The following is a 27,655-nucleotide window of genomic DNA, read 5'->3' on the forward strand; positions in this document are numbered from 1 at the left end:
TTATATGTTCTGGCAAGTATTACAGCCTTGGTGATAACATTGTCAGTGAAAGAACAAACCACAGTAATTTTGTTTTATATGGTTTATTGATGTATAGATCATTAAATCTGCTCAATAGCTAAAAACATTACAAGATAATGTAACCACAAATAGTTGTCAGGAGATAATGTAAACAAGAGAATGATTCAAAGTAAAACATTAGTGCAGTCATAAAAATGTATCAGAGGCTAAAACATCAGATTGTTTTTTTCATTCTTACTATTTGTTAATTGTTGCTGAATTTTCTTCATAAATTTCAGGTGGAGGTATTAAGTGGAATTCCAGGGGTTCGTACTGGTATTCCTCCCGTCTCTTGTATCAAGGTTAATGTTTCAAGGTTATTGACCTTGATACTGAAACCCAGTGGAGATAGTTATATTGTAGATGACACCAAATTGGGGCAACTGTATTACTCTTAAATGTTAATATAACCTCTGGGTAAATAAATATTTTCTGGATATCTGTTCTGAAATTTCCTTTGCAACTCTAAACCTGTATTTACACATTGAAAGTACACGTTTTTTCCCTTTCTTTCCCATCCCTCACTTTTATGGTTTATAAATCTCTATTTCTGTTTGCTTTCTCTTTTAAGACATTGCAATGTGGTACAGCTTTTCATTGTGGATTTTGTTCTAACTACTTACAGTTCACTCCTTGATTAATTGGCTTAAGATCTGTTTTTATGTAGTGGGACTTCCTGCAGGAGCCTCTGACTCCTGAAATCACGCTCTGCTGTCAAACAGTACACCATCCAGCAACTTGATTAATAATTATAACAGCCACTGAGAGAGGCAAGGCTAGATTTAAGGGTCAGATGATGCTGGAAACGGTGCAGCAACCATAATGTGTTAACCTATCCGGAAGATCTAAACCAATTAAGGAGATGGGCCAAGGAGTGGCAGGTTAGGGGAAACAGCTGGAAAGCGGTATTAATAAATAGGGCAACTTAAAATAAAGGAGGTAATGGTCGAGACAAGATGGTCTGGATGGTACACCTTTGTACTTAAAATGTCTGTTTCAAAGGCATATTCGATTCACGGGCAGGGCGAAACCTTAGGCAAGTTTCCATATTCCACACCCCTCTGTTCACCAAGCAGTAAGCCGGAACCTGGTTGTTAATCAATTGGTGAATCGCTTTTCCAGGGGTAATAATCCCTTTAAAAAAAAATGATTTTTTTCTTTTAAATAATAATTTGGTCACATGACTGTTTGTGGGGCAATGCTATACACAATTGGCTGCTGTGTTTCAATTCATATATAGTCAAATCACCTTACAGTATATTCTGTGAAGTGCTTTTAGATGTCTCAAAGATGTGATAAGGAACTATATCAAATACAAGGATTATTATTATTAGAACTAGAAATAATAAACACATTGCAGGGGTACATGTTAATAGAGAAGGAAAAGACTAGGTGTGGTTATTCATCTTTGAATCAGTCAATGGGAAGCTGTCAATAAACTTAGACTAAGTTAAAAGAACTTATTCAAATCTTGTAGATCATTTTTGAGGTCAGTTCAATACAACTCATCTGCAGTTGGGTTCAAATAGCATGATCTTGATGATAATTATTGCAGAAATTGTTTTGACATTATGAGCGATGAGTCAACTAACACCCCTAGGTATTATTTCAGCTTTCCTCCCTGCAAGTTATATTCTGTCCATGAGCCTCCTATTTTTACTTCTGGAATGTTGTATCTTCATTTATTTGTATTGAACTTCAATTGACAATCATCAACCCATGTACATATATGGTGATACCTGTGACGCTTCCTCTATTCCATAACTGCCCCAATTTGGTGTCATCTGCAATATAACTACTTCCACTGGGGCTCTGATTCAAGGTCATTAATATATATTAATACGGGAGAGATTCCAGGAATAATCTCTGAGGTACTCCAGTTAATGCCCCCGCCTGTTTATACCTAGCTCCCCAACAATTACCCTCTACTTTCTTTCCTGCAATCAATTTTGAATCCATGTCCATGCCTTGCTCTTGATTGCAGAGACTGATATTTGCATATACGTCAAAATCAGTTGCTGATTTAACTCAGTCACTATCCCATTGAAGGAGTTCTTAAAGCTAGCTCCAGGATCGAAAAAAAACATGTTTAGTTATAGCCAAGATGACGACACAATTGTTTCCAAATTAGTCACATCTGTTGTGCCACAATTAGGGGAGGGCAAGGTTGGAGGGAAGAGTTCACTTTCATGGCCAGACTTTAGGAATTGATGGAAAATGCAGCATTTTATAACTAATTAAGTGTGAAACATTGAACCTGCTATGAAATGGTGCACGTTTTCACCCAAGCTGTTTATTTCTCCATCTGATACTTCATATTTTTTTGTTCAGAATTTTAAAAGAAAATTAATGTTTCTCTGTATTTCTGTTGTATATTGTGCTCTTATCAAGGATTCTGACAATCAACACATTGAAAAATAGTTAAAAGTGGGCGAATATATTTGTCTCATGGTTATATTGCACTTGTTTGACCAGATTTCAATCAGCCTCCTTCAGATCATTCTATGGCTCTGAGACTCTACACCGCATGAAGGGCGCTATAAAAATGCAAGTGTTTGTGTTGTGTGTGGAGGGTAGTCCATCCAGAAATAGCCAGATAACATCTGGGATCTGACTCACTCATGCTCAACTACAGTTGAGCACATTTTCTTATATAGTATGTTATTGAGTACCACTGCTTGACCCTCCTTCACCACTGGAATTCTGTTGAGAATTTTACAGAAGAGAAGGATCCATAAACAGTGTAATAGTGAAACAAGAAAGCTAAGAAGTCTTTTTTTTCCCCCCACAGAACATGAAATCTGTGCCCAAGATTTGTGTGAATTACAGTGGCATATTGCAAGTAAAAATGTCACATATCATGTACAAGGAATAAAATCACTACCACAGAAATGATGAACCAGATTGTTGAAGGTGATCTAAACTATTTCAAGAAAAATAGCCCTTTACTCAAGGAAAAGATGAGATTGGAAGACAAGTTAGCAGAGCAGGCCGAACATGAAGTAAATGAGGTATTTAACACAGACTTTATTCATGTCTCATAAAATGTTTACTTCTATCTTAAGATGTCTTAGTATGTCACAGGCAACGCACTTCTATTGTATGTTGATTTATGTTTATCCTGTATTTATGTGATCCTGTAGCAAAGTGGTTAGGGCATTCGTCTCATAAGCAAGAGGACCCGGTTTGATTCCCGGGTGGGGTGAAACCTTAGGCAAGTTTCCTTACAGCACGGCTCTGTTTACCTAGCAGTAAATAAGAAAACGGTTTTTAGTTGATTGGCGGATCGCTTTCTGGGAGTAATAATCTTTCCAAAAATAATAATTTGGTCACTCAATCATGACTGTTTATGGGACACTCCTGTGCGCAATTGGCTGCTGCATTTCGCCCACAAAATATACATTCACTACACTTTACAGTATGTTCTGTGAAGTGCTTTGAGACGCCTCAAAAACATCATAAGGCGCTATATCAAATGCAAGGATTATTATTGTATTCACAAATAATATTTGTTAGTGAGCCTTTTTTACGTAGAGAGGTAAAATATAGGGCAAGTCAGTGTGTTACATTAACTACCATCCAATCCTCCAGAAAAATTTTCCAAAGACAGTTTAGAAAATTTGGCAAGATCATCCTTGATTCTCTTCCTGAAACAGTGCTGCTTTCTCAATTGTGTATTTTCTTTTGTTCATAAGTTTCTCAAAGTCTTGGAGCTTTCTTCTTTGGTGAAATAAGAATTCAGGATAAGGCCTTCTATGAGCAGAGTGAAAGAAAATTACCAAATCAAAATGACACTATTATGATATTAGCTTCTTGACTGGGTGTCTTTTGTTCTGTGATGTGACAGTAATATCCATTTTTTCTAATGGAGATAAACTTCTATCAAAGACAGAAGAAAGCTATACATGTGATAAATAATCTAAAATTCTACTTTTGCAGATGTTTTTCAATATTGATTTTGATGAAGTCTCAACAATCAACCATTTAACTTTTTAGGTGACAGAAACTCTTACCAACGTTCTTCAGGAACTTAAACAAACGAAACAGAGTTTGGATAATGCGATGTCTGACGCAAACTTTGAACGGGCTGTGATGCAGGGACAACTTGACAATCTAAGTAAACAATTGGAGGAGCGAGAGTAAGAATGTTTGGGTAAACTTTAATTCATCTAATTTAAAAGCATTTATTTTTATTGCCGAAAAGTTTTCAAGAAAAAATAAAAAGATGGAATATTTTTTATAAGGGTTCCAAGGACTCTTTAGTTAATAGGCACTATAACTGTACATCTATATCAATACCTCTAATGAAGCAATTCAATATTCCTGCCATTCTAAGCCATTTTCTCCTTGTGTGATACCGTGACTGCCACCGCATATCGTAAACTTGTATGTTAATAACAATAATAATCCTTGTATTGGTATAGCATCTTTCACGTCAGGAGGACATCTCAGAGTGCTTCACAGGATTTACTGCAGAGTGTAGTGACTAGGTGAAAGCCTAGATGTTCTATTGATAATATTCTTGTGCCATCATACTTCTTTTTGCTCCATCATGCTGTCACGGTATCATAACTTTTTTATTTACTTGTGAATTACACGCTTCTTTCAGGTGCACTCTGAAAGTCACGATGCTTCACTTCTCATTTTTGTTGAAGATATGAGTCCAGTCAGAGTGATCTCAGAACACAATAACACAACAACAACTCGCACTTATATAGCTCCATCCACGCAGGGTAGCGTCTCAGAGCTCTTAACAGTGGCAGAGCCTGAGTCTGAGCCGGTGGGGGAGGGGGGGTGGGTGGTGGGTGGCTGTAAGCACGGTTGAAGAGGAAGATTTTCAGGCGGATCTTGAAAAAAGGGGAGAGAGGGCAAGGTGGAGGGATTGAGCGAGACTGTTCCAGAGTTTTGGGGAGCAGTGGCTGAAAGCGCGACCTCTGTTGGTGGGGTGGATTTTGCCAGGGACGAGCAGGAGGCTGGTGTACCAGTCGAGCGTAGGCGCCAGGTGGTGGATTGGGGAGTGAGGAGGTTGGAGAGGTAGGGAGGTGCTAGAGAGTGAATGCTTTTGAACACGAGTGTGAGGATCTTGAAGTCGATCCGTTTGGTGATGGGGAGCCAGTGGAGCCTGGCCAGAACTGGTGAGATGTGGGTACAGAGTTTGGTCTGGGTTAGTATGCAGGCGGTGGAGAACTGAATGAGCTGGATTTTGTGAATGGTGGAGCTGGGGAGATCGGAGAGGAGTGCATTGAAGTAATCCAAGCGGGAGGTGACAAATGCATGCACGAGGGTTTCGGCTGCATTTGGGTTAAGGTACGGTCAGAGGCAGGTAATGTGGCGGAGGTGGAAGAAGGCGACCCTGGTCAGGGACCGGATGTGGGGGAGGAAGGACAGCTGGAAGTCGAACTGGAAGCCTAAATTGCGCACTGGTTCGGTGAGTCTGAGGGAGAGCTCAGGGAGGTTGAGAAGTTTATAGATCCACAGGAGTGAAGGTGTTGACGGGAGCCAAGGAGTATGGTTTCCGTCTTGTCCATATTCAGCTGCAGCAAGTTTACACTCACCCAGGCCTCATCCAACACTTTATTTCTCTTAAATTATTTAAATTTATTCCGACAAGTACTAGTAAATAATAACTTTCCCAAATCTGGCACAACGACACAAAAAAATAACACATCGGCAATACTTTAAAAATACTTTCTTAACAGTATTGAGTTTAACCAAACTTTAATAAATCATGAAATCTTATACTTTAATAACTACTGAGCCTCCCTATACAAAAACCTCTTGGGAAACACAGAAGAGAAGACCTTACCCAATTTTACTTCTTCTGGGAAAGTTTAAGGATCTAAATTGTGCTAATAGTGTTAATTCAGGTATTAATCCAACCCAGAATCTTACTCTCTCCTCAAATTTAGCTTACCCCCCCCCACCCTCCTTTATACCCTAATTTAGTCTATCTAACCATTACAACCCAAAAATGGAATTCAAAGGTTATTTTGTTCAATCCTTGATTAGCCAATCATATTCCCAAACGGGTTCATCCAATCATACCTTCACACCCCTTGAGACAGCTGGTACCATGTGTCAAAGGTTCAACACCACACTCAGTCTTCATTTTCTTGACACTTTTAACTCAAGGATTTCACAGACTAAGAGGGATTTAAGCAGGAAAGCAATAACATAATGCACTCAACAAGTCTCCTTCACATTGCCTGACGTGAAAGGTGCTATAGATTGATAAGCAAAGTAATTTTTCAATATAACGAGGTTCACAAAAAATATCTTGTTCCTTAGATGACATCGTCTGTGACCCTCTCATCGTGAACCCAAATTCACCTCATACTACATAATCCTTACTGCACCCTCATAATACAAATAACGTTTTAATGGTTTCTGAGATTAGTTGAACAAATTCTGCAATCCTTTTTGATTAAATCCCTGTGTATACAAGCATTTACACACAACTTCTATAATAGCTCCCTAATATGCTGTAATAGTATCCTCTAGGAAGAGGTAGAGTGGTATTATGCTAATTAAATGCTAGACCAGAGGAAAGAAACTCCTGACCATAAAACATAATGCAGTAAACTCCTGATAGCAAGATGCTGGCTTTACTAGTCACTGCCACTTAAGTAGCCATGTTGTCAATATCCCAGCTGATTCCCATTCAAAATATTAGTAGTAAAGGTCTCTGGTTTACGTGTCACTCCACTTAATACGTAACTAGTCACATTCTAGCAATTCTTGTAAGTTCTTGCAATGTAAAATTGATTGGATAACTGGTCCGATAAAATGGGGAGGGTGGGCTGAAGGATCAGCCAAGGGATCCTGGGGCACATTCAAAGTTATTCCATAAGTCCAACACATGGCATGGTAGGGAGGCACGATGGGAACCATGACAACAAGTTACTGCAAAGTGACTCCACATGATTTGAATAAAATATGTTCATGAAATCCAAATATCTTTTCTAAACTACTGTATCTAACAGTAATGCAGCAACTTCCAGAAATGTGATTTAGAAAGCTCAGAATTCAGACATTTCAGAGAGTTGCATTTCTATGAGAGCAGAAAAGCTGGTCTTGTCTGTAAGCTGTGATTTCTCTCTCACAACAGCTCGAAACTCTGGAACTCCCTCAATCCCTCCGCCTTGCCCCTTCCCTCTCCATTTTCAAATCCTTCCTAAAGACCTTCCTTTTTGATTGTTTGGGTCACCAAACCCCTCCTTTTCCCTCTGGCTTGGTGACAGACTTCGCAACTGAAGTAAGTGCTCTGGTACGCGACCCAGTGTGAAAGGCGATATATAAATGCAAGTTGTTGTTGTTCATTGATTGTTATGCATTTACAAAAATGTTTGTGCAAAATAACAACAAATTAGAAAAAAAGCTTATTACATGCTTAATAATAATGCACAGTCTATTTACTTCATAGAAAAGAATTAAGAGCTACCGAAAATATCTTGGATAATTTCTTTAATCAGGAAATAAATACAAAGTATAAGTTGAAAGAAGACGAAGTTGCATTGACCAACCTTCATCAGAAAGTTTCGGATTTGAAATTCGATGCAGAAAACTTGGAATCGAATGTAAGTCTTTGATTTTAATGGAACATTTTGTTAGAAAAAATAAGTCAACACTTAAAGCTGTTGCAAATTGACAAATTTATTTTTCAGAGGAAAATCTGCTAAAGTATTGTGTGGAAAATAGATGACTATGAAGTGATAACTGTAAGCTATTTAAAAGTAATAATACAGAATTGCAACTTCAAAAATGGTGCAATAGACAAGAGTCCCCAAATGAACTCCATTCATATTCATATTTATTAGTTATAAACATTTTATTTTAAAATGTCATGTTCCAAATTGTCTGATTATAAAACAAACCATTCAAAATATTTCAGCTGAACAAAAATCAATTCATGTTAGGATTCTCCTAAGAAAATGTAGGAGTGTCCTGTGGATTACTATTCACTGACTAGTATTGCGTTTTAGCTATGGTGTTTGTGCAAAAATCATATTTTAAACCATGATGTTACATTATTGCTTTATAAGCAAGTACTAATATTCCAGGTAAAAAAAGCTGATTATCACTCATAAACTTACTTAACTGTCATTGATCGGTGAATTCATCCTACAAAACCTGCACAACACCCATCATTGCTTTCATACCTATCTTCCATAACAATTCAGAAAGCATTGAAAGAAGGAGCGTAATCTGAGTTGTAGCTTAATTGGTGTAGTGAATAGCCAGATTTAAAAGTTCAAAGACAGTATAAATTTATTTTTAATTCCTACAAAAATCAACATTATTAAACTCCAATCAATTTCATTCTGTGGAAGACATTCCCTTGTTTGAAACAGCACTGGAATTGTGTAGTAGTGTTCCTTGACTTAGCTATATGCAGTAATATTAAATTACATTCTTAACAGATATATTTGCAGCTTTGTTTTTGTATTTAAAGTGATGCAGCCTCTGAATTCTTGGAGTTCCTAAAAATGATGAATTAGGCTGCATGTCAGCCCGGCTCAGTGGTAGCATTCTCACCTCTGTTTCTCAAGGTTATAGGGTCAATCCCCATGTTGGGAATTAGAGTTTATACTCTAAGCTGACACTCCACAACAGTGCTGGAGGGGTGTTGCATTGTTGGAGGTATTGTCCTTCGGATGAGACGTTAAATCAAAGTCCCGATTGCCTGTTCAGGTGGCTGTTAAAGATCCCGTGACACTATTTGAAAAGAGAAGGGAATTTTGTCCTGGCCAACAAATCCCACGAATAAAATTGGTCACTCACTCCAAGGCTATTTGTGGGACAGTACTGTGAGCAATTGGCTGCCGCATTTTGCCCACAAAATACATAGTCAAATTCACTTAACAGTATACTCTGTGAAGTGTTTTGAGACATTGGATTGATGTGACAAGACGTTATATAAAATGCAAGAATTATTATTATCTATTTTATCAATTATTTCTTTGAATATACTTCAGTGTATTTCATCTAGATATCTTGTTGCCATTTGAGCACAAAATATTGAGGATAAGTGAACACGTACATAAAGAAAAACATGCAGCATGTTCCATGGAGCTAAAAATTTTAAGTACAATGCTATAAAACCAATTGTCAAAGAATAGATCTACCAACTGTAACAAATTCAATAATAATAATAATCCTTGCATTTGATATAGCGCTTTTAACGTCGGGAGGACGTCCCAAAGCGCTTCACAGAACACACTGTAAAGTGAATTGACTGTACATTTGTGGGCGAACGCAGCAGCCAATTGCGCACAGCAATGTCCCACAAACAGTCGTAGATTGAAAATGACCAATTTATTATTGTTTTTGGTTTTGGAGGGATTATTATTAGGTGTGGAGTAAGGAAACTTGCCCAAGGTTTCGCCCTGACCTGCCTGGAATTGAACTCATGTCTCTCACTTGCAAAGCGAGTGCTCTAACCACTGAGCTACAGGACTCCACAATGGGCTGAATGGCATGCTTCCATTTCCTATTTTCGTCTTTGACTGTGACACCATCCCCTTCTCCCCTCCCTTGCTTGGCATCTCACCTGGTCTTTATACAGCCCTCCAAGATGGTGCCCCACATGAAGCGTGTGGTCTGCTAAGGTGACAAAGATTGCTATAAAAATCTGTCAAGGAGATTGCAGACAGGCTTTGTTGTTACGTAGTGTTGTCCAGACAGTGTTGTTTGTTGACCTCAAATTGACCATTAAAATGACCTTAATTTCTGTGCAAATGACTCTTTTGAAAATCTAGGAGATGTGAAACTAGTTGGTCAGTTTGCTGACCAAATAATTGTACTTAACCAACAAGAACAATCAAGTCGACAGCTTGGCCATTTACCATTCTTTTTAAACATGTATGAGTCTTAGATTTATTTTATTTAGCTTAAATTTGTTTTATGTTTTAGAATTATTTTTAACCCACGATCTGATGCATTTCCTCCCCCCACCCGCAAACCTGATTCAAGATGCTTTTAGATCAAATCAATGAGGCCAGATACTTATCCGGTTCTTTTTGAAAGCATTAATTAAAGCATCATCTACTGCTCTGTGAGGAATTTAAAAAAAAATTAGACTTGCTCAAGTCTTTAATTTTAAACCTATAATCTGGGCCAATAGAAAAGTGCGGGCGCACCTTTTCCCCATTTCCCGCTGCAACGACCCTCGCCCATGATAAACCCGCCATGTCCATGTCTCTTCCATGTCTCTGAGTGTGTGAGTATATATCTCTCTCTGGGTCTCTGAGCGTGTGTGTCTCTCTAGGTGTCTGTGTGTGGTACCAGCCCTGAGTGGCAGGAGTTGGAAAACTCCTGTAGCCTCACTGGTGTCCCACCCCCACAAAAAAAATGGCCACCCAGTTTTTGTTAAAGAAGCAATTAATATTTTTTGTAACAATCTAATATGTTTTATTTCCTTATGTTTAGTTTTTAGCAATAAAGTGGAAAAAAAATGTAACAGTAAAATGTACCTCAATAGAACCAATCAATCCCTGCAATTTTCCCGCAAAATTCAGTAAAGACCTTCGCAATTTCCTGCAAGATTCGTAAAGCACTCCGCAAATTTTGCAAATATGTCCACACTTTTCTATTGGCCCAGCCTATGACCTCTAGATTTCCGCTAGCAGCAGAATCTAATACCACTGAGCATTTTAAAGGTCTGGATTTTAGATCTTGTCTCCTTGAATCCAATCTGCTTTTCGCTAATAAAATTAAATTCAATTCTAGGAATCTCCCCTCTGGCCTTTGGTCCTGGAACCATCTCTACTGTTATACCTTGAATCCTCTCACACTTTTTTTGGGGAAAATTAGAGTACCCAGAACTGCACCAAGTTCTCCAATTGTAGACTCGCCAGTTACCTATGTAAGGTTTGAATAACTTATTTTAAAGTGTATTAAAATACTTTGGAGATGCAATCCAATATTTATTGACACCTTCACATTTTGTGGAGATGTTTAACAAATTGTCAGACATCACAGCAGAATCCTTAGCCTTTTCCACATCTTTAATACCCCTTTACATGTACATGGTATATTATTTCTTGTTCCAATTTGCATTACCTTGCTTTCAGCTACTTTCAAACCCATCTGTCATTGCTCAGCCCATCTGCTTAGTTGTTTCAGATTTTCATGAATGTAATTCATCTTCAAATTATTACACCCCTGGCAACATATCTTGGTATAAGTAGAAATTTTGTTTAGAAAAAACTGAGTTATTTTGAGTAATGTTTTGATACTTTGAATGATATGGAATCTGGAAAAGATCCTTGTGAACCTCCACTGGTTATTGCGTCCCAATTGATCATCTCTTCCAATTTCTATTGAGTTTTAATTTGACTGACAAATAATTAATTCCATTAAGTTTAAAAATTTTGCAGTTGAACTTTATCAAATACCTTTATCAAATATAAATCCAAGCATCGTAGAGATCTGATTAGCTGTACTAATTGGGTTCAGCTCTTTTGCAGATGAGCAAACAATACAAATAATTGGACATCGTGCAAAATACAAATTGGCTACAGTGACAACTAAAGATTGCTCCTTCAGGAACAATTATTCTGTCACTATTGTCCACAATGTGCCAGTCCTCTGATTGAGCCTTTTTTGTTTACTCTCTTTTTCTGTCCCTCACCTCAATTTTCTTTTTGCCTATTTCTGGGACATTGCTGTGCGTAAATTGGCTGATGCGTTTACAAGAACACAGTCATTACAACTTTATAGAAAACCATGAAGTGCTTTTTGCTTAAGATCTATGTGAAATGTAAGGATAATATTTTGTTATCTATTCAAAGTCTGCATGAAATGATCTGGAACAGTTACTGTTGATGAAACGTTATACATTGTGTCTCCTGTATGTGATATATTTTTTGTGATTCTGTCACTGTATGGAATATTATCATAGAATCATGGAATTATAAAGCACAGAAGGAGGCCATTTGGCCCATCGTGTCTGAGCCGCCTCTTTGAAAAGAGCTATTCAAATCAATCCCACTCCCCTGCACTCTCCCCATAAACCCTGTTGTGTTGTGAGAGGTGAAGGTCCCCAAATCTGGTGTTCCATTCTCCCCTTCCTCTGACACCCCCGCCCCCCGTAGTATAGTTTATTCCACTAATATCAAATATATATATATGACAAACAGTGAAATTCAACAAGCTGTATTCAAACCATATGATCATATAACAACACAATTGTCCACACTATACAATGATACAGATATACAAATCAAATAATTGAGAAGCAACAGAATGCACTCAGGAATTGCTCAGTACTCCAGACAAAACAATAAGCCCAAGAATGCACCTCAACATACACAATAGAAATCAGCCCCTGGAAATCCCTCAGGACAACTGATTCTGTAATACAAAACGTAGTAGGGACTGGCACCCGGTAAACCCTCGGACACAACCAATCCTACAAAATCAATACTTAATTACAGAGCTATCACACAGAATCTCCTGTAAACTCAACAGATACAATCAGCTCTTAGCCCAGGACCTCACTTGTGCTGCCTAACCTGACTTCTGTGTTTCAAATGTACCAACCACTACTACTGTTATACTTCTCTGCCTTACAAACAGAACCAAAAACATATTAACCACTATTCTTTCTTTTTCACTTTTGATGGTCACTTTCTTACTGGAGGTAAATTCCCTCACTCCTGTACATATATCGATATCGATTCCACTGGGAAGTGTGCTGACACTCTACACAACTCCCAACTATTTCGAAGTTACATCTTTCTTTTATGTGTTTCTAACTCCACCTCCCCTTGTCACAGAGATAGCCTCACCCTTCACGGGCTACTTTGCAGAGAGAGAGATATAGACAACTTCTGGGCAGCCATCCACAGCCTGCTTGTTTCTCAGCCTTGAGTTAGCCTTTTCTGTGGTCCATTGTTCTTACATCTGCTCAAGGACCCGATTGCTCATTATCTCAGAGGAGTGAACATCTTCCCAGGAAAATATGAAATGTAATCAGAAGCTAACCTCAGCCCGTGCAGCAAAGCTACTTTTAACCATTTAACTATCAAACCTTCTGGGACATTCGTTTGCTGTTTAAAATATATGAATGTATCCTGAGGTGATAGCCAGTATATTTCAACAACCCCCCCATGCAGCCCCCTCCGTCCCCGATCCTTATAGACTTGAACATGTTGGCTTTAGAATAACTTAAAGTATATTTATTTCCTTTAAAGAGTATGAACTGTGATAGGGGAAGTATTCTGATAAATCCAATTTTTTTTTAAAGAAGGGAATTTGGGAAATTAAATTCTCTCTTATAGTTTGTATCATAGAATCTCGCTCTCTTTTACCATAAAGTTGTGTACATTTCTGTAGATTCCAGGGAACTATCCTTACATCACATAATAATAGGGAAGTACTCCGGCCTCACGAGAAGTTCTTACCAAAAGTAATATTTAATAACTTGATACAGGATTTAATTATTTCATCCTTTTGCTCTGCTTTACTCAAATTTGAAATGGAGTGTAGATTCCCACTCTGTGGGTATAGGCAAGGCTATTGTTATTATGCAAAAGAACAAACTATTTCAGGAAGTCATTCAACTGTTTTATCTCCAATGGGGCAAGAGATTGAGTCAACCTGTGACAAAAAGATTGGCAAGGTGTTTCATGTAAAGTGATTGTGCTGTTATCAGTTAATAGGAAGAAATCCCCCTAAAAGTGTTGAAAACTATTACACAACAGTTACATTCTTACAGATGTACACTAATGTTATGAGTTTCAAATAAGCACTTATGTGGATTTAGAAAGATTTATAACTTCTCAGACCTCAGCCTTTACTAAAGATCACTATTTGAATTTGATGGCCAATATTTGTTGTGACATTACTGTTTTCACCTTAGGTTACGTTTACAACGCCCAATTTGCTGGCAAATACGCACAGAAAGGTGGGGTGGGTTAAACTATGCAAATAACACTAAAGCCCTGCTGCAGACATCATCTGAGCATCTGGTTCATACCTGTTACTGGATAAGCATTTTAATAAATATATCAAGTGCATAGTTTAACAGTAAGAAGCATTGTTTCATGTTATGTGTCCAACCAAGATAGACTTGCCTAATATGTCTCTAACCCATATGAATTCCTGTTTTTGAATTACTGTGGACCTGCCCAACTATGCCAGACGTGCCTTCGAAGAGATGCTTCCTCTAATCTCCCAAAGTTTTTTCAAAAAGCATGGTACTTATTTTATTGACCTTAGAAGAGTGAAGGGAGGATGAGCAGCTGTACTAGGATTGGAACCTAGAACATTCTATCCTCAAATCTGGTTCAACTAACTTTTCAGAGTAAAGTAATGAAAAGGATTGCTTACCATGAGGAAATACTGTTCTGCATTTAATTAATGGGCCATTGATGTAACAGTGACATTAAATTATTAGGTACATAAAACAACTAGATTATAAGCTGCTATAATATGCAATGTAACTGTTTTATCGTGGATTCTATTATATATTTAAATTACTATTCTATCTGTGTGCATGTTAATATCTTTGAAAGGCCTTTCTGGTTGAAAACTCACTTTGGCTTTTGGTATTTGTACAAACATTTGATTGTGAAAACTATAGTGACTACGTCTGGCTGCAAGCTATGTTATTCTGCATCGAATTATATCATTGTTTAATGCTCCAGACCCTACACCATGTGACAGGTGCTATATAAATGCAAGTTGTTGTTCGCCTGCTGGTTAAAAGTTACCCTAGGCAGTAGTGTTTGCTTTTCATGCCTGGCAATCTTTGGCATTCAGTATTTAATTACCTGAAAAATGTTTTTCTGCAAAAATCATGATGAAAATAATGTAAAATATTGTGGAATAATGATATGAACTGCAGCTCTTACATCACATTTATATTAAGGAATGGTATACAAATAAAAATGTTTTTCATTAAATGGGAAAAGTAGACATTTTGCTGTTAATTATTTTAAGGAAGTTATGCAGGGCTAATTTAGCAAGTATGCAACAGAATAATCACATGTAACATCTAAGAATCAAACTAGATGTTGTATTTGGACATACTGCTCATTCACTGTAGTTCAGCTCTTTCAGCAGCTTAAATCTGAGGCAGAGGCCATAGTGATATTTCTACTCTTGATGCTGTCTTTATTATTGAATCTGTGGGTTGTATTTCAGGAGTGCAAGTGCAGCAGCATTTCCTACTGGGAAAGGGAAGAGCTCTGCAAATGATACACAATGTATGGATTACTAACCTCCTGCTCAAGCCAGTTTCTGCTCATTGCAAACAGCTGATGGCACAGTTTTTTTTAAGTTAGAAGAAATTTACAAAACAGACACTGTAGTTGCTGTCAGATGTTTAAAGATATTTTCCCCCCCAAAAAATGTTAAAACAACAGTCTTCAATGGAAAAGAAGCAAGATTACCTCTAGATGGTGCTCTTGCTTTCTCCAGTAGCGATCCATACTAACAACTTTATACTGCCCATGGAGCTGCTTGCCAAAATTCAAGATAAGGTACCAACATCAGAGTATAAATACTGTAGAAGGCTTATACAGTAAGGATGAGTAACTGAGAAAAAAAGTGTTGAATTGCAAAAAAAGTTGAAGGGGGTAAGATTTTAGTTTTTGACTAAATGTTATGAAGCGAGAAGTCTAGCTTTAGAAATGTCTCCTGATTAAGGAGATCTTTGCCAGATCTGCTGGAAATACAAATTTGGATTTCTGAAGGATTATGATGCAATACCATTCAATCACCTCTAAGTACATGAACGCCAAAAGCTTTGCCTGTCGGCTATAACAACTTTTGGTAAATAAAGACAAAACCTGGATTGAGTAACTTGTCATTTTATAACTGGGATTTATTTAGAAAAATATTACTGATCATTTATGGTTTAGTATTAGATTTGTGATATGACAACAGAAATGTACCCTCTGAAAGTTCCAGTAATGTGTCTCTGATTTTACATAAAATTTAGAATAACCATTTAAGAAGAGCTTTATCCCTATAGCTTCAAAAGAAAGGCTGATGTTTCTTACTCTTGGCTTTACAGATAGAAGATTGGAAAGCTAAGTCAGCTGAAGCAAAATCTGAAACGAAAATTCAAAATGCTATTTGTAGTGAACTTCGCCAGGCCATTAAGTTTACGGTAAGTGACTACTTTTTTCCCCATTGTTGTTCCCCAATGCAGCTGAAACCCTTGTCCACACTTTCGACATCTCCTGCCTTGACTATTCCAATGCCCTCCTCATTGGTCTCCTCAGCTCCACTGTCCACAAAATCCAACTAATTCAAATCTCCACTGCCCATATACACACCCACTCTAAACTCCATATCCCCATCATACCAGTCTTTGCCAGGCTTCACTGGCTCTCTATGACAGAACAGATCGACTTCAAGATCAACTCACACTTGTCTACAAATCCCTTACACTGTTAAATCATGCCTGAAGACCTTCCTCTTCGACTTATGGCTACCTCCCCCTCCCGGTTCGGCATTCGGCTCCGCCCTGTTAAGTGCTCTGAAACTCTACCCTGTATGTAGGAACACTAAATAAATGCAAATTATTGTTGTTGTTATAATACTTATTCTATTAAGAACAGTATTCAATTATGTGAAATTAGTTGTATATAAATTTAGAACTACATGAAATGAGTTTAGGACAGTTTCAATTCAGTTCTGAGTGAGTCCAGATCTAAAAATAGTACTAACATGTCATTCTCGTTCAAAAAGGCCACCAAACATTTTAAGCGCTCTGGGACACTACCCTGCGTGAGTGTATAAATGCAAGTGAGTGCATAAATACAAGTTGTTGTTGTTGTTGATGTTGCTCTCCCTGATAAATGCTCACTTAGCATAGAGCAAAAAATTAATTAATTTAATAAGTACGGTTCAGTATTGCATCATGTGGTGCATTTACATAATGAGTCATTGAGGACGTTAAGAGTTTTTCACTTTCTTTAAAATTATCTTACATTGTAAAAGAGAATGTTTTATTTCCTTTGTTGAAGTCTGTGGAAAGACGATATGCATATTCAAAAATTCCCACCGGAGTGATTTACACTTATCTATTGCCTAAATGCACCCTCTTAAATGGATCAGCTTTGAAGCAAAATGTATAGGATTTTTAAAGGACATTTTGATTTATTTCTTTAATATAATAATAATCTTTACATTTGATAGCGCATTATCACGTCTTTGAGACGTCTCAACTCACTTCGCAGAATATACTGAAACATGAATTGACTATGTTTTGTGGACCAAAAAAAAAGAATCTTTGCATTTGGAATAGCGCCTTTCACTTCGGGAGGATGTCTTAAAGCGCCTCACAGGTTTCCTTGTAGGGACTTTGTGTTTTGTAGATGATCGTCTACACGATGAAAGGGAACGGAAAAAGGAGAATCTACTTTTTGTCACTCACTTTATAAATCATTCTAAGCAACTTCTGTTTGAATTCTGTGTCTTATTGTATTAAAATGGATATTTGTTCTTAGCGATTAGTAAGATCACTTAGGTGGAACTACAAAGTACTGTTTCAATCCCTTACTCCATTTAGCATACTCTATTCTTCATAACTATTTCCAGACCCTCTTGTTCATTTATTTATCTCTTTGTGTTGACAGAATAGTTTTGATTCGGAGAAACAACTGGTCTCACACAGCAATAATGGTTGTAAACTCTACAGCATTCAGTTGATACCTTCTTTATGTAGCGGGCTCCTATGTAATCTTCCAATACAAACAAAATTCAAGTACCTTGAGGAAAAAAAGAAATCCTTGCCCTAAAAAAACCCATGAAGTGGGGGGAAGGGAATCATATACTACAGTATATTCTAGAAAATAGGATAGCTGAATACCAAATATTGTTCTCAGTTTGATGTCAGTGGCCTCAAAAGGGAATGCATGGGTTACTGTTCCAATGGCATACCTGGCTTTTGGTTCTTACAGGATGAGGAGCCCTATTCTAACAATCTGGTTGGGTTATCAACGTTAGCAGATGGGGTAATGGACTCCCATAGTGAATCTCTCAGACAACTTTTTCAACAGCTAAGGTTATTTAGATTGGTTATACATTTATTAAGAACAAAAGGCCAGATAAATAATAATAATTCTTGCATTTGATATAGCGCCTTATCACGTCTTCGAGACGTCTCAAAGCGCTTCACAGAATATATTGTAAAGTGAATTGACTATATTTTTTGTGGGCGAAATAGACCTTGTTTAGGGAAGGGAATATATACTGAATGGCAATTTTTTCACGAAGCAGAGGGATTTGGGGGTGCATAATAATAATAATCCTTGCGTTTGATGTAGCGTCTTATCATGTCGTTGAGACATCTCAAAGTACTTCACAGAATATATTGTAAACTGTGTATTTTGTGGGAGAAATGGAGCAGCCAATTGTGCACAGCAGTATCTCGCAAACAATCATGGGATTGAGTGTCCAAATTTTTATTAATTTATTTATTTTGAGGAATTATTACCCCCGGAAAGCAATCCACCAATCGACTAACAACTGGGTTTGTACCTGCTGCTAGATAAACAGAAGCGTGTGGAGTAAGGAAACCTGCCTAAGGGAATCAAACCTGATTCATCTCGCTTGTGAGGCGAGCGCGCCAACCACTATGCTACGGGCTTCCACATTTATTTCTTGAATATAATAATCCTCGCATTTGAATCCTTGAATTGCAAGTGAATCCCTGCATAAGTCTTGCCCACAAAACATAGTCAACTCACTTTACTGTATATTCTGTGAAGGGGTTTGAGACGTCTTGAAGATGTGATAAGGCGCTATATCAAATGCAAGGGTTATTATTATTAATTCCGTGAAAGAGGCAGCAAAAGTGGTAAGGGCTATGAATAAAGCTAATGGTATTCTGGGCTTTATACATAGAGGCATGGAGTAAAGTAAAGCAATAATGCTAAGTTTGTACAAATCATTGGTTACATTGCAACAGGAATACAGTTGGGGGCACCTCATATTAAGAAGAATGTTAAGGCCTTGGGGAGATGCAGAGGAGGTTTATGAGAATGATAGTAGGGATAAAGGGTGTTAGTTAATAGGAGAGATTGGAAACATTGAGTCTGGTTTCATTGAAAGTTGAGATGGGATCCTGAAAAAGATGTACAAAATTATGAGGGGTTTTGACAGGGTGAATAGGGAGAAACTATTTCCACTGTTATGGGAATCAGTAATACTTGACATAGATTTAAGCCAGCCACAAGAAGAATAAAAGGAGAGCCAGGACATTTTTTTTCAATCAGAGTTTTGGGTGTTTTTTGGTGTGCTCTGACAGATGGTAGATGCAGAGTCTATTGTGGGTTTCAAGAGGGAAGTAGACAGCTTATATGACATTAGAGGCTTGAAGGTGTATAGGGATAGGGCAGGGTAGGGGGAGTGAATGTGCAGCTGGTGCAAACTCAATGGCCCGAATGACCACCTTCTGTGCTGCAAATTTCTATGGTTCTATGAAATAATGGGTCACTAAGTCCACTTGCTGGCACAGTTCATGAACTGTCAGTATATGTGCCACCTAGCTATAAATAATGTTTAGCACCACTTTCTTTACAGTTGGCCAAAAATTATGCTTTTTTTGTCCACCTAAAATGTAACTGCTCCAGTTGAGTTGTTGGAACATGATCTTTTTATTTTACATGTAATATGTGTAATAATATGTGTAGACTTAAAGAATTGGTTGCTGATTATCATTCTTGTGGGTACGTTTTGCTTTAACTCTTGTGTGTTTTTATCTGATTTAATTTGATGTAGAGAAGTGCTGGTGACTCTGAATTGTTGAAAAAAAAGGAAGAATATAGGAGAAAACTTAATGAGCTTGAAGATATGCTAAACCAGAGCAAGCAACTTCAATCAGAGATAGAAAATCTTTCTGAAAAAATTAAGCAAAGGTATTAAAAAACAAATTACCTATTATTCACCCATAATAATTCATGAAGCCTTATCCATAGTGTTTTAAATTCTAAGTATAATTTTCTTATTGAAGTCAGGACATGAAAGATAAAGATGATAAAGAAATTCACGACAAACAAACAAGTATTCAGAACAACAATGAACAAAGAAATCATCTGAGGGAACAGCTCACCCAAGTGGCGAGGCTTCACAATAAAGTCAAGATAAAAATGGAGCAAACAAAAGTAGAAATAAAGATGCAGGAACAGCGTTCAAAGGTTAGTGAATGCATTGAATGGGAAGTATTTAAACAGGACACAAAAAGCATTAATTTCTCATTTCTTTGCCAGATACAGGCTAACTCTGTTATAAAGCAGTGTCTTGTAGACCAAGAGTGGTTCTTTTCCAACTTCCAGCTAGTCAACCAGAACTGCATATAAGTGTTTCGGGTGATACAAGTATTTGCGTCTGACCAGCCAGCTTCCTGCAATCCGCAATCACATCTGACAACTGGAAGTAGGATTGCTGGACTTTCTTTTGTTGACTATTATAACACGGGGTCCAATTTTATGGACCAGAGCCAATGGAGTCACCCTGCATTATTCTAAAATAACTTTGAAAGTAAAATGTTAAATTCAAAAAGCCATTATAGAAGTTAAGAATCCTAAAATGGGGTCCCTGAAATAATAAAAGAGGTAGCCTAATGGACTGTGAGAAGCCATTCTCCCAAAGCATTAACCCTAAGTGCTTAGATTTTGAAAGTGGATGGGAGAAGCTATGAGCTATGAGGTTTTTAAAGAAGATTTAGGTTTGCAGAATTAATAGAAAAGTTGTTAATTGGATTCAGTTGCCTATTTATGTAATTTAAAGTATGTAATGATGAAAAAGGACCTCTCTAGGAGGCACTGATTTGTAATTCTTTAAGATATCTTCTTTAGCCCCTGCTGTTCCCTCTTGCTGTAGAGTCATGAGGATGAGCTAAGGGTTATTATAAGGTGGAGTCCTGTAGCTCAGTGGTTAGAGCACCCGACTCGCAAGCGAGAGACCTGGGTTCGATTCCCAGCAGGGTGAAATGGTGGGCAAGTTTCCTTACTCCACAAGTGTCTGTTTACCTAGCAGTAAATTAGGAGCCTGGTTGTTAGTCAATTGGCGGATCACTTTTCCGGGATAATAATTCCTTCAAAAAAAATTACGTCGGTCACTTCAATCCATGACTGTTTGTGGAATACTGCTGTGCCCAATTGGCTGCCACGTTTCGTCCACAGAATATACAGTCAATTCATTTTACAGTATATTCTGTGAATCGCTTTGAGACGTCTCGAAGACATGTTAAGGCGCTACATGAAATGCAAGTATTATTATTAATAACACACTGAAATGGTAAGAAAACAGTAAATCTAGACCCAGGTGGAATTTCTTTCCAGATACTCGTGGGAAAAGTTGTATGGACACTTTATAAAGAGCATCCAACCAGCAATCCATCATCACTCAAATGTATTTTCTTAGCACTTAAGGAATTTAGCAAATTGTTATAATCTTAATCGTCTCATCTTAATTTTGAAGCAGTTTTTCTGTAATTATTAAAAGCATTTGCAGAAAACTTCAAAATTAAAATTGTAAGAACTTGCCAAATTCTAGATGCTCCAAGATGCTAAGTAAATAGACAAAATTTAGTTTTAGGTGGCATTTCAGCCCCATGTTCTCTTCTAGTGCAGTGGCATATGTATGATGCTTTTCCATTTTCAAGAAAGCATGCAAAACAAGTAATCCCACTATCTATTCATGCTTGAGGCTTGTTAATTTCAAATGTATAACTTCCACCTCTGTACTGGTAGATCTTTGTTATAATCGGTGATTGCTGTTTTCACTGGCATGAATCTCATCTCTAATTCTGATGCATATTTATTCCACAGATCCACATAGAGAACTTGAAGAGAAAAATTAGAGAAGAAATAGGAGTACGAATAAAGCTTCAGGTAAAGGGTCCATGTTGTCCTACTTTGCTGGAGATGATATTGACGAAACAAAGTTAGAGACTCTTCAACCATTTAGAATCTTAATACCTAAAATTCCTTGTATTCTTAGCCTGTAAATCCAATTTGTATTCAAATTTAAGATGTCACAAAACTATGAAAAATTCTTAATTTTAATCTTAATTTGGAAGGTAGTTTTCCACATTTCTGCTTAAAAGAATGGCTTCTATATTAATACTGAAATAATGAATTTGCCACAATTTTGTATAAACTTAAATTTGAAGACAAATTGAACGTGCATGGTATGAGTAGGAGCTGAGTTAGAATTTCAGTCCTGTAGATTGCTTGTAGGAAAGAAAGAAACCATTCGGATCATAGTGCCTTTGCTTACCCCACTCTCGTCACTGCTTCATTTTACCCATAACCTTAAATATAATTTTTCTCTCAAGTATTCATTCACTTCCTTTTTTAGATGCTGTTAAGGACTAAAAATTCCCTTTTAAGCATTACGTTATTGCCACCTGCCATGTTATTTATATATATATGTCACATAAAATGTCATATTATGAGTATCTTTCAAGTGTGTTGTGGTAAGTCTGGTGAATGGCATGGTTTGTCTTGAAGTTCAAATGATTAGAAATAATCTTTTAAAATGCTTTAAATTGTTCTTTGGTGTTTCTGTATTTTCCAAATGTAGGCCAAAGTGCTGTTAGATAATGCAGAACTGGACGAATTTCAAAACAATGCCAATATGAAGAGCGCTACTGTTATGAAGGGTATTAAACAAGCAGAAAAAATTGTTGCAGCAGCTGAATCCAAGTTTAAAAAAATATCAGATGAACATGAGAAATTGCATGCGGTAAGTTTCTTACAAATTTGTAGGTAGTACATAATTGGTGTCTTACAATACAATACATTTGTAAGGCACCTTTCATATCGGGAGGACGTTCCAAACAGTCAGGGATTAGGACCCGAGCGGGGGTGGGGGGCAGGTATCAGGAAGGGTGGAGGGCAGTGAGGGTGGCCGAAGGCACGGTCAAAGAGGAGTATCTTGAGGCGTGCCTTGAAGGAGACAAGGGAGGGAGCGAGACAAAGGGAATGTGAGATGGAGTTCCTGAGGGTGGGGGCAGACAAACTGAAGGCCAACCGCGGGCAGTCTGGGTGGGGGTGACATAGAGCAGGGCCTGCTGAATGGAGGGAGCGGACAGGTTGATAAGAAGTTAGCAGGTCAGAGAGGTAGGAAGGGGCAAGGCCATGGAGCGCCTTGAAGGTGAGGATGAGAATTTTTAATTCTATCCTCTGAGGGATGGGAAGCCAGTGGAGCCGGGTGAGGGTGGGTATGATGGTGTCATGGAGCTTCTGCAGCTTGTGGAGAGAAGAGTGGGGAAGACTACAGCAGGGCGTTGACATAATTGAGCCTGGATGTAATGAAGGCATGTATGAGGGTTTTGGCAGCCTGAGGGGTGAGGCAGTGACGGAGTCAGGCAATGTTGCGGAGGTGGGGAAAGCCAGAGCGAATCATAGTACAAATGTGGAGGCGAAAGGACAGTTGAGATGTCTAGGGTGTTGACTGGCTCGGTGAGGTGGAGCGTGCATCCGTGGATGCTGATGCTGAGGTGTGGAGGCGCGGGCGCGAGCCAATCAGGAGGGCCGCGGTCTTGCTGACGTTCAACTGTAAAAAGTTGGGTCTCATCCAGGACTTGTTGTCTGACAGACATTCTGTCAGGACTGCAGTGGTCCTGGGGTAGAGGGTGGAGACAGAGAGATAGAGTTGTGTGTCATCAGCATACATGTGAAAGTTGACCCCATGTCTGCGGATGATGTCACCAAGAGGGAGCATGTACAGGTTGATGAGGAGAGGACAGAACCATGAGGAACATTGCACGAGTTGGTGCGGGGTCTAGATGAGAAGCCGTTTGTGGAGCCAAAGTGGAGCCAGTGTGAGAGATAGGTTCTGAACCATCCAAGGACAGAACCGTTTCTAAAACCGTTCCAATGACTGGAAAAGCCATATTTGTGTTTGAGCAGCTCTATATTCATGAATTTGGTCTGGTCTGGAAATTGTCTGGAATCTGATTCTGGTGAAAAATATGGTATTGATGAAATGCTGCTAAAAACTCACTGGAATTCTGATCTTCGAGGGTTGGCTCTGGATCAACTTCCCAGTTGATTTTTTGGGGGTCAGCCAGGTATCTGATATATGCGGAAACTCATCACCATGCTTAGGAGTATCCAAATGAAACTGAGAATTCCATTCATACTTACCTATTTCCGGAAAGTATTAGGTGCAGGTTGGCAAGAGCCAAGGCTTGGGGACCCTAGATGGTGTGTTGGGGTACTGCTGGAATCTTACCAGCTAAAACCGCATAGTTGGCAATTAATATTGCTGTCTGGCAAGCTTTCCCACTGCTTGTCCAGCTAGGACCACCCTACCCATTAGGGCTTTGGCTCGCGGGGTTAACAGGAGCTGAGTGGGATGACTGCCTGCCCCCAGTGACTGATCTGCTCTTCCAGGTCATGCTGATATGCCAGGCTGGTTTAGCTGTCATCAGCAGTGCTATGCAATACTGTGGATTTGCCTGGCTCAGGAACAGGACTGCTGAGCCCGCCCCGGAGGGCTGGCTCGATTCCGACATTCCGTTGCCAAGCGTATCACCTTGGAGCCAGTTCAGCTCCAAGGAGACCCCCACTTACTCCTCTGTTGATCCAAAGCATAATTTCCATTTAAATAAATGCAGCTGCTCCTGGACAAATGTGCTGCTTCCATATAGCTGATTTTAACCAAAGATTGCTGGAAAATAGGAGATTAAAATTGTGTGTCTCACTGCTGCCCAAAATTGAGTAACTTACACTGCAGATAATAAAATGTAGTTACAACTATATTATTTTCATACAGTAGTACTTTGAACAGAAAGTGTTCATCATAGTTTCCTTGCCTTTTTTTAAAAAAATAATGTCGCACGTGCAACGATTCCAAATGATAAACGTTGAACTGAAGCTTACAAGTGAAATTGGACATTTTAAAAAAAATTGGGTGGGACAACCTAAACATTTTGGAAAAAAGCAGTTTTTGATATGCAAAACCAAACCTAGAAGCATTTAGTGGGCGTTCTGTCAAGTCAAGATGGATTCAATGTGTCATTGCTTTCCTGAGATGCGAAATATTATGACAGTGTATTTATAGCCAGTACCGCTGTATTAATGCACTGAACTACAGCAGCTCAATGTTCATAGCAGATAGCATTTTAAAACAACAGTTTGATGTCAATGAAGGATGCTGATAGCCCTCCAATATGGCAAGAAAAACTGAAACTGCGACTGTTATCATTCCTCACTTTGAGACTTGGAAGGTGTGGTAAAAGTCATGTATCATAGTGCATACTCGTACATCTTAGATTTGTTAAAAGTGACAGTACTGCTTTTCGGCAACCTGTAGTGATTGGAGAATTAAAAAATAAAGTGGATACATTATTAAGCTCTGTCAAAAGAAGCAAATTGTTACAGACAATGACATTCAGTAAAACCTGCATACGTTTTATCTTTATAAATCATATAATTGCCTAAGTACATTAACCTGATTCCCATTCAGTTTCCTATCAAAACCACATATACTTTTTCCAGGACGCATATTAATTACCTCCTAACTCGTATAGCCACTCTCTCTATCCTCTATTACTCCCACATTTACTGGCTGCCTTGAATCACGGGAAATGACTGGAATCTCCCATGACTTGGGGCAATAGAAAAATGCAGCCGCAATTTTTCTGTGGAATCCACTGTAAGCAGCCCCCTCCGCTGTAAATCTGTAAAAATAATTAAGTTTCCTCAGTGCCTGGGCATCTTTGTGCTGCTGCCGGCTGTTTACTTGGCATTACTATGGGCGGAGTGGCTCCGGATGCACTTGTGCGATGCGAGCGTAAATGGGCTTCTAAATCTATGTCTCCTCTATATGTGTGTCTCTCTAGATTTGTGTTTATGAGTGTCTCTGTGTGAATGTGTCTGTGTCTCTCTCCCCTCTGTATCTGTGTGCATTTGTGAGTGTATGTCTCTGTCTGTGAGTGTTTGTCTCTGTGTCTACGAGTGTGAGTCTGTGTATGTCTCTCTCTCTCTCAGCATGTGTGTCTGTGTATGTTTGTGTCTCTGTGAGCAGGTATCTGTGAGTCTGTGTGCGATGGCGGGTCCCGAGAGGCAGGAGTTAGTGACCTCCTTGTGTATCCCCCGTGCGCACCTCCCACCGAGTGGGCCACCCAGATTTTGTTGAAGAATAATTTTTTTTGCAACAATCTAACATGTGTTATTTCTTCAGGTCTATTTTTTTTAATCAATGAAGTCGAAAAATATAGGTTGGCAGTAAAATGTACCTCAATCTACTCCCCGCAATTTTCTGCAAAATTTATCAAATTTCCTCACAATTTTTGGCAAATATTTCTGCAATTTTCTATTGGCCCTGCTCATAAACTGCCACCAAATTAAACTTTAATTATTTAGATTATGTGTAAGTATTAAAAATGGTTGTGCTTAGATTTATAATCCTTTGGGATAGTACTTACCAAAAATATAAAATGAAATCTATATTCAAAAGACTGACATTTCTTTCTTCTGTGATTTTTTTGTAGGACTATGTGTCAATTAGCAGTACATACAATAAACTCCAAAAAAGACACCAATTCATAAAAGAACATCTGGGGAAACGAAGGGATCGTTTGCAAGCACAACTGACAGATGATTCGGTAAGCTTGTGCAGTAAAACTGCAAATACATGCCTGCCACTTGCCACACTGATCAGCAGATGGCATCATTTTAAGAATGATATCTACAAGTTAGGTTACAAAACTTTATGCAATCATTCAGTTGACTATAAATAATATTTTTTCTTTGCATATTGTTGTGAATATAAATAAAATATAAATGTTGTAGAATTTCAATATTTGTCTGTTAATTTGAAGCATAAATTGAATAAATATAAACAAATTGGATGTTTATTGAGGAAAAAACTATCAGTGAATGTCACACCTATGCGAGAGAGAAAGGGTGCAGGATCCCATATGGTGGGTCTCCAGGGTGGAAGGGGCAGAGGTCAAAAACCTCATCCACTCACGTCTCCACTCACTGTAGAAGTGCATTGCTTGTACATCACGAAACACCAACTTGCAAAGGTGTCTTGCCTTGCTTCATTTCTCCCTTGTTTAGCATTCTACCAAATGGAATCCCATCATCTAACTTACCCTTTGATGTGCTGCCATCAGTGTGCAGCTGCATTGCTTGCTGCAGAATTGTAATTTCATGTGGATTCTGAGGCTTTTGGGAGGTGGAGGATTCTGCCATTGTTCTCCTAAGTCATCCTCTTCTTGTTTCTCCTCTGCTATATATTCTTCATTTCCTCCTCCTTTTCCTTCTCTGGAGGAATAACGCTGCTGATGTTCTCTTCATGTATGTTACTGTTGCAGAGGTCCGCAAACTGCTTGTAGTGGCTGTGAGTCTGAAAGGTAGAAATGAGAAGTTCCATTAAATAAATAAATAAACAAACAAACAAACAAACAAACAAACAATCCTTTCCATTTAACGTAGATACTTTTATGTCAGGATAATGTTTTAAAGTGCTTCAGGGGATTTACTGTAAAGTGCAGTGACTGTGTACTATGAAGGTGAATGTGTATATTTCAGGGTACCTCCAGATTAACAATCCAGATGTATCCTATTGAATTATAGAATATTACAACAACAACAAGATTACACTTGTATAG

At 38.3% G+C, this 27,655-nt stretch overlaps 1 protein-coding gene across 1 annotated transcript in view; it reads left to right on the forward strand.

Moving 5' to 3' along the window:
* Nucleotides 1–2,892: 2,892 nt before the first annotated feature.
* Nucleotides 2,893–27,655, forward strand: part of LOC103175158 (nuclear matrix constituent protein 1) — a 105,495-nt gene continuing 80,732 nt past the window's right edge. Inside the window, exons 1-9 of the mRNA XM_007887969.2 lie at nt 2,893–3,071; nt 4,057–4,199; nt 7,484–7,637; nt 16,085–16,180; nt 19,801–19,937; nt 20,033–20,216; nt 21,852–21,914; nt 22,609–22,770; nt 26,528–26,641. Of these exons, the coding sequence (XP_007886160.2) occupies nt 2,952–3,071; nt 4,057–4,199; nt 7,484–7,637; nt 16,085–16,180; nt 19,801–19,937; nt 20,033–20,216; nt 21,852–21,914; nt 22,609–22,770; nt 26,528–26,641 (1,173 nt within the window). The 5' untranslated portion in view covers nt 2,893–2,951. The remainder of the gene's footprint in view (nt 3,072–4,056; nt 4,200–7,483; nt 7,638–16,084; nt 16,181–19,800; nt 19,938–20,032; nt 20,217–21,851; nt 21,915–22,608; nt 22,771–26,527; nt 26,642–27,655) is intronic.

This window comes from Callorhinchus milii, unplaced genomic scaffold (assembly GCF_018977255.1).
Source record: "Callorhinchus milii isolate IMCB2004 unplaced genomic scaffold, IMCB_Cmil_1.0 Scaffold2, whole genome shotgun sequence".
Classification (NCBI taxonomy): Eukaryota; Metazoa; Chordata; class Chondrichthyes; order Chimaeriformes; family Callorhinchidae; genus Callorhinchus; species Callorhinchus milii.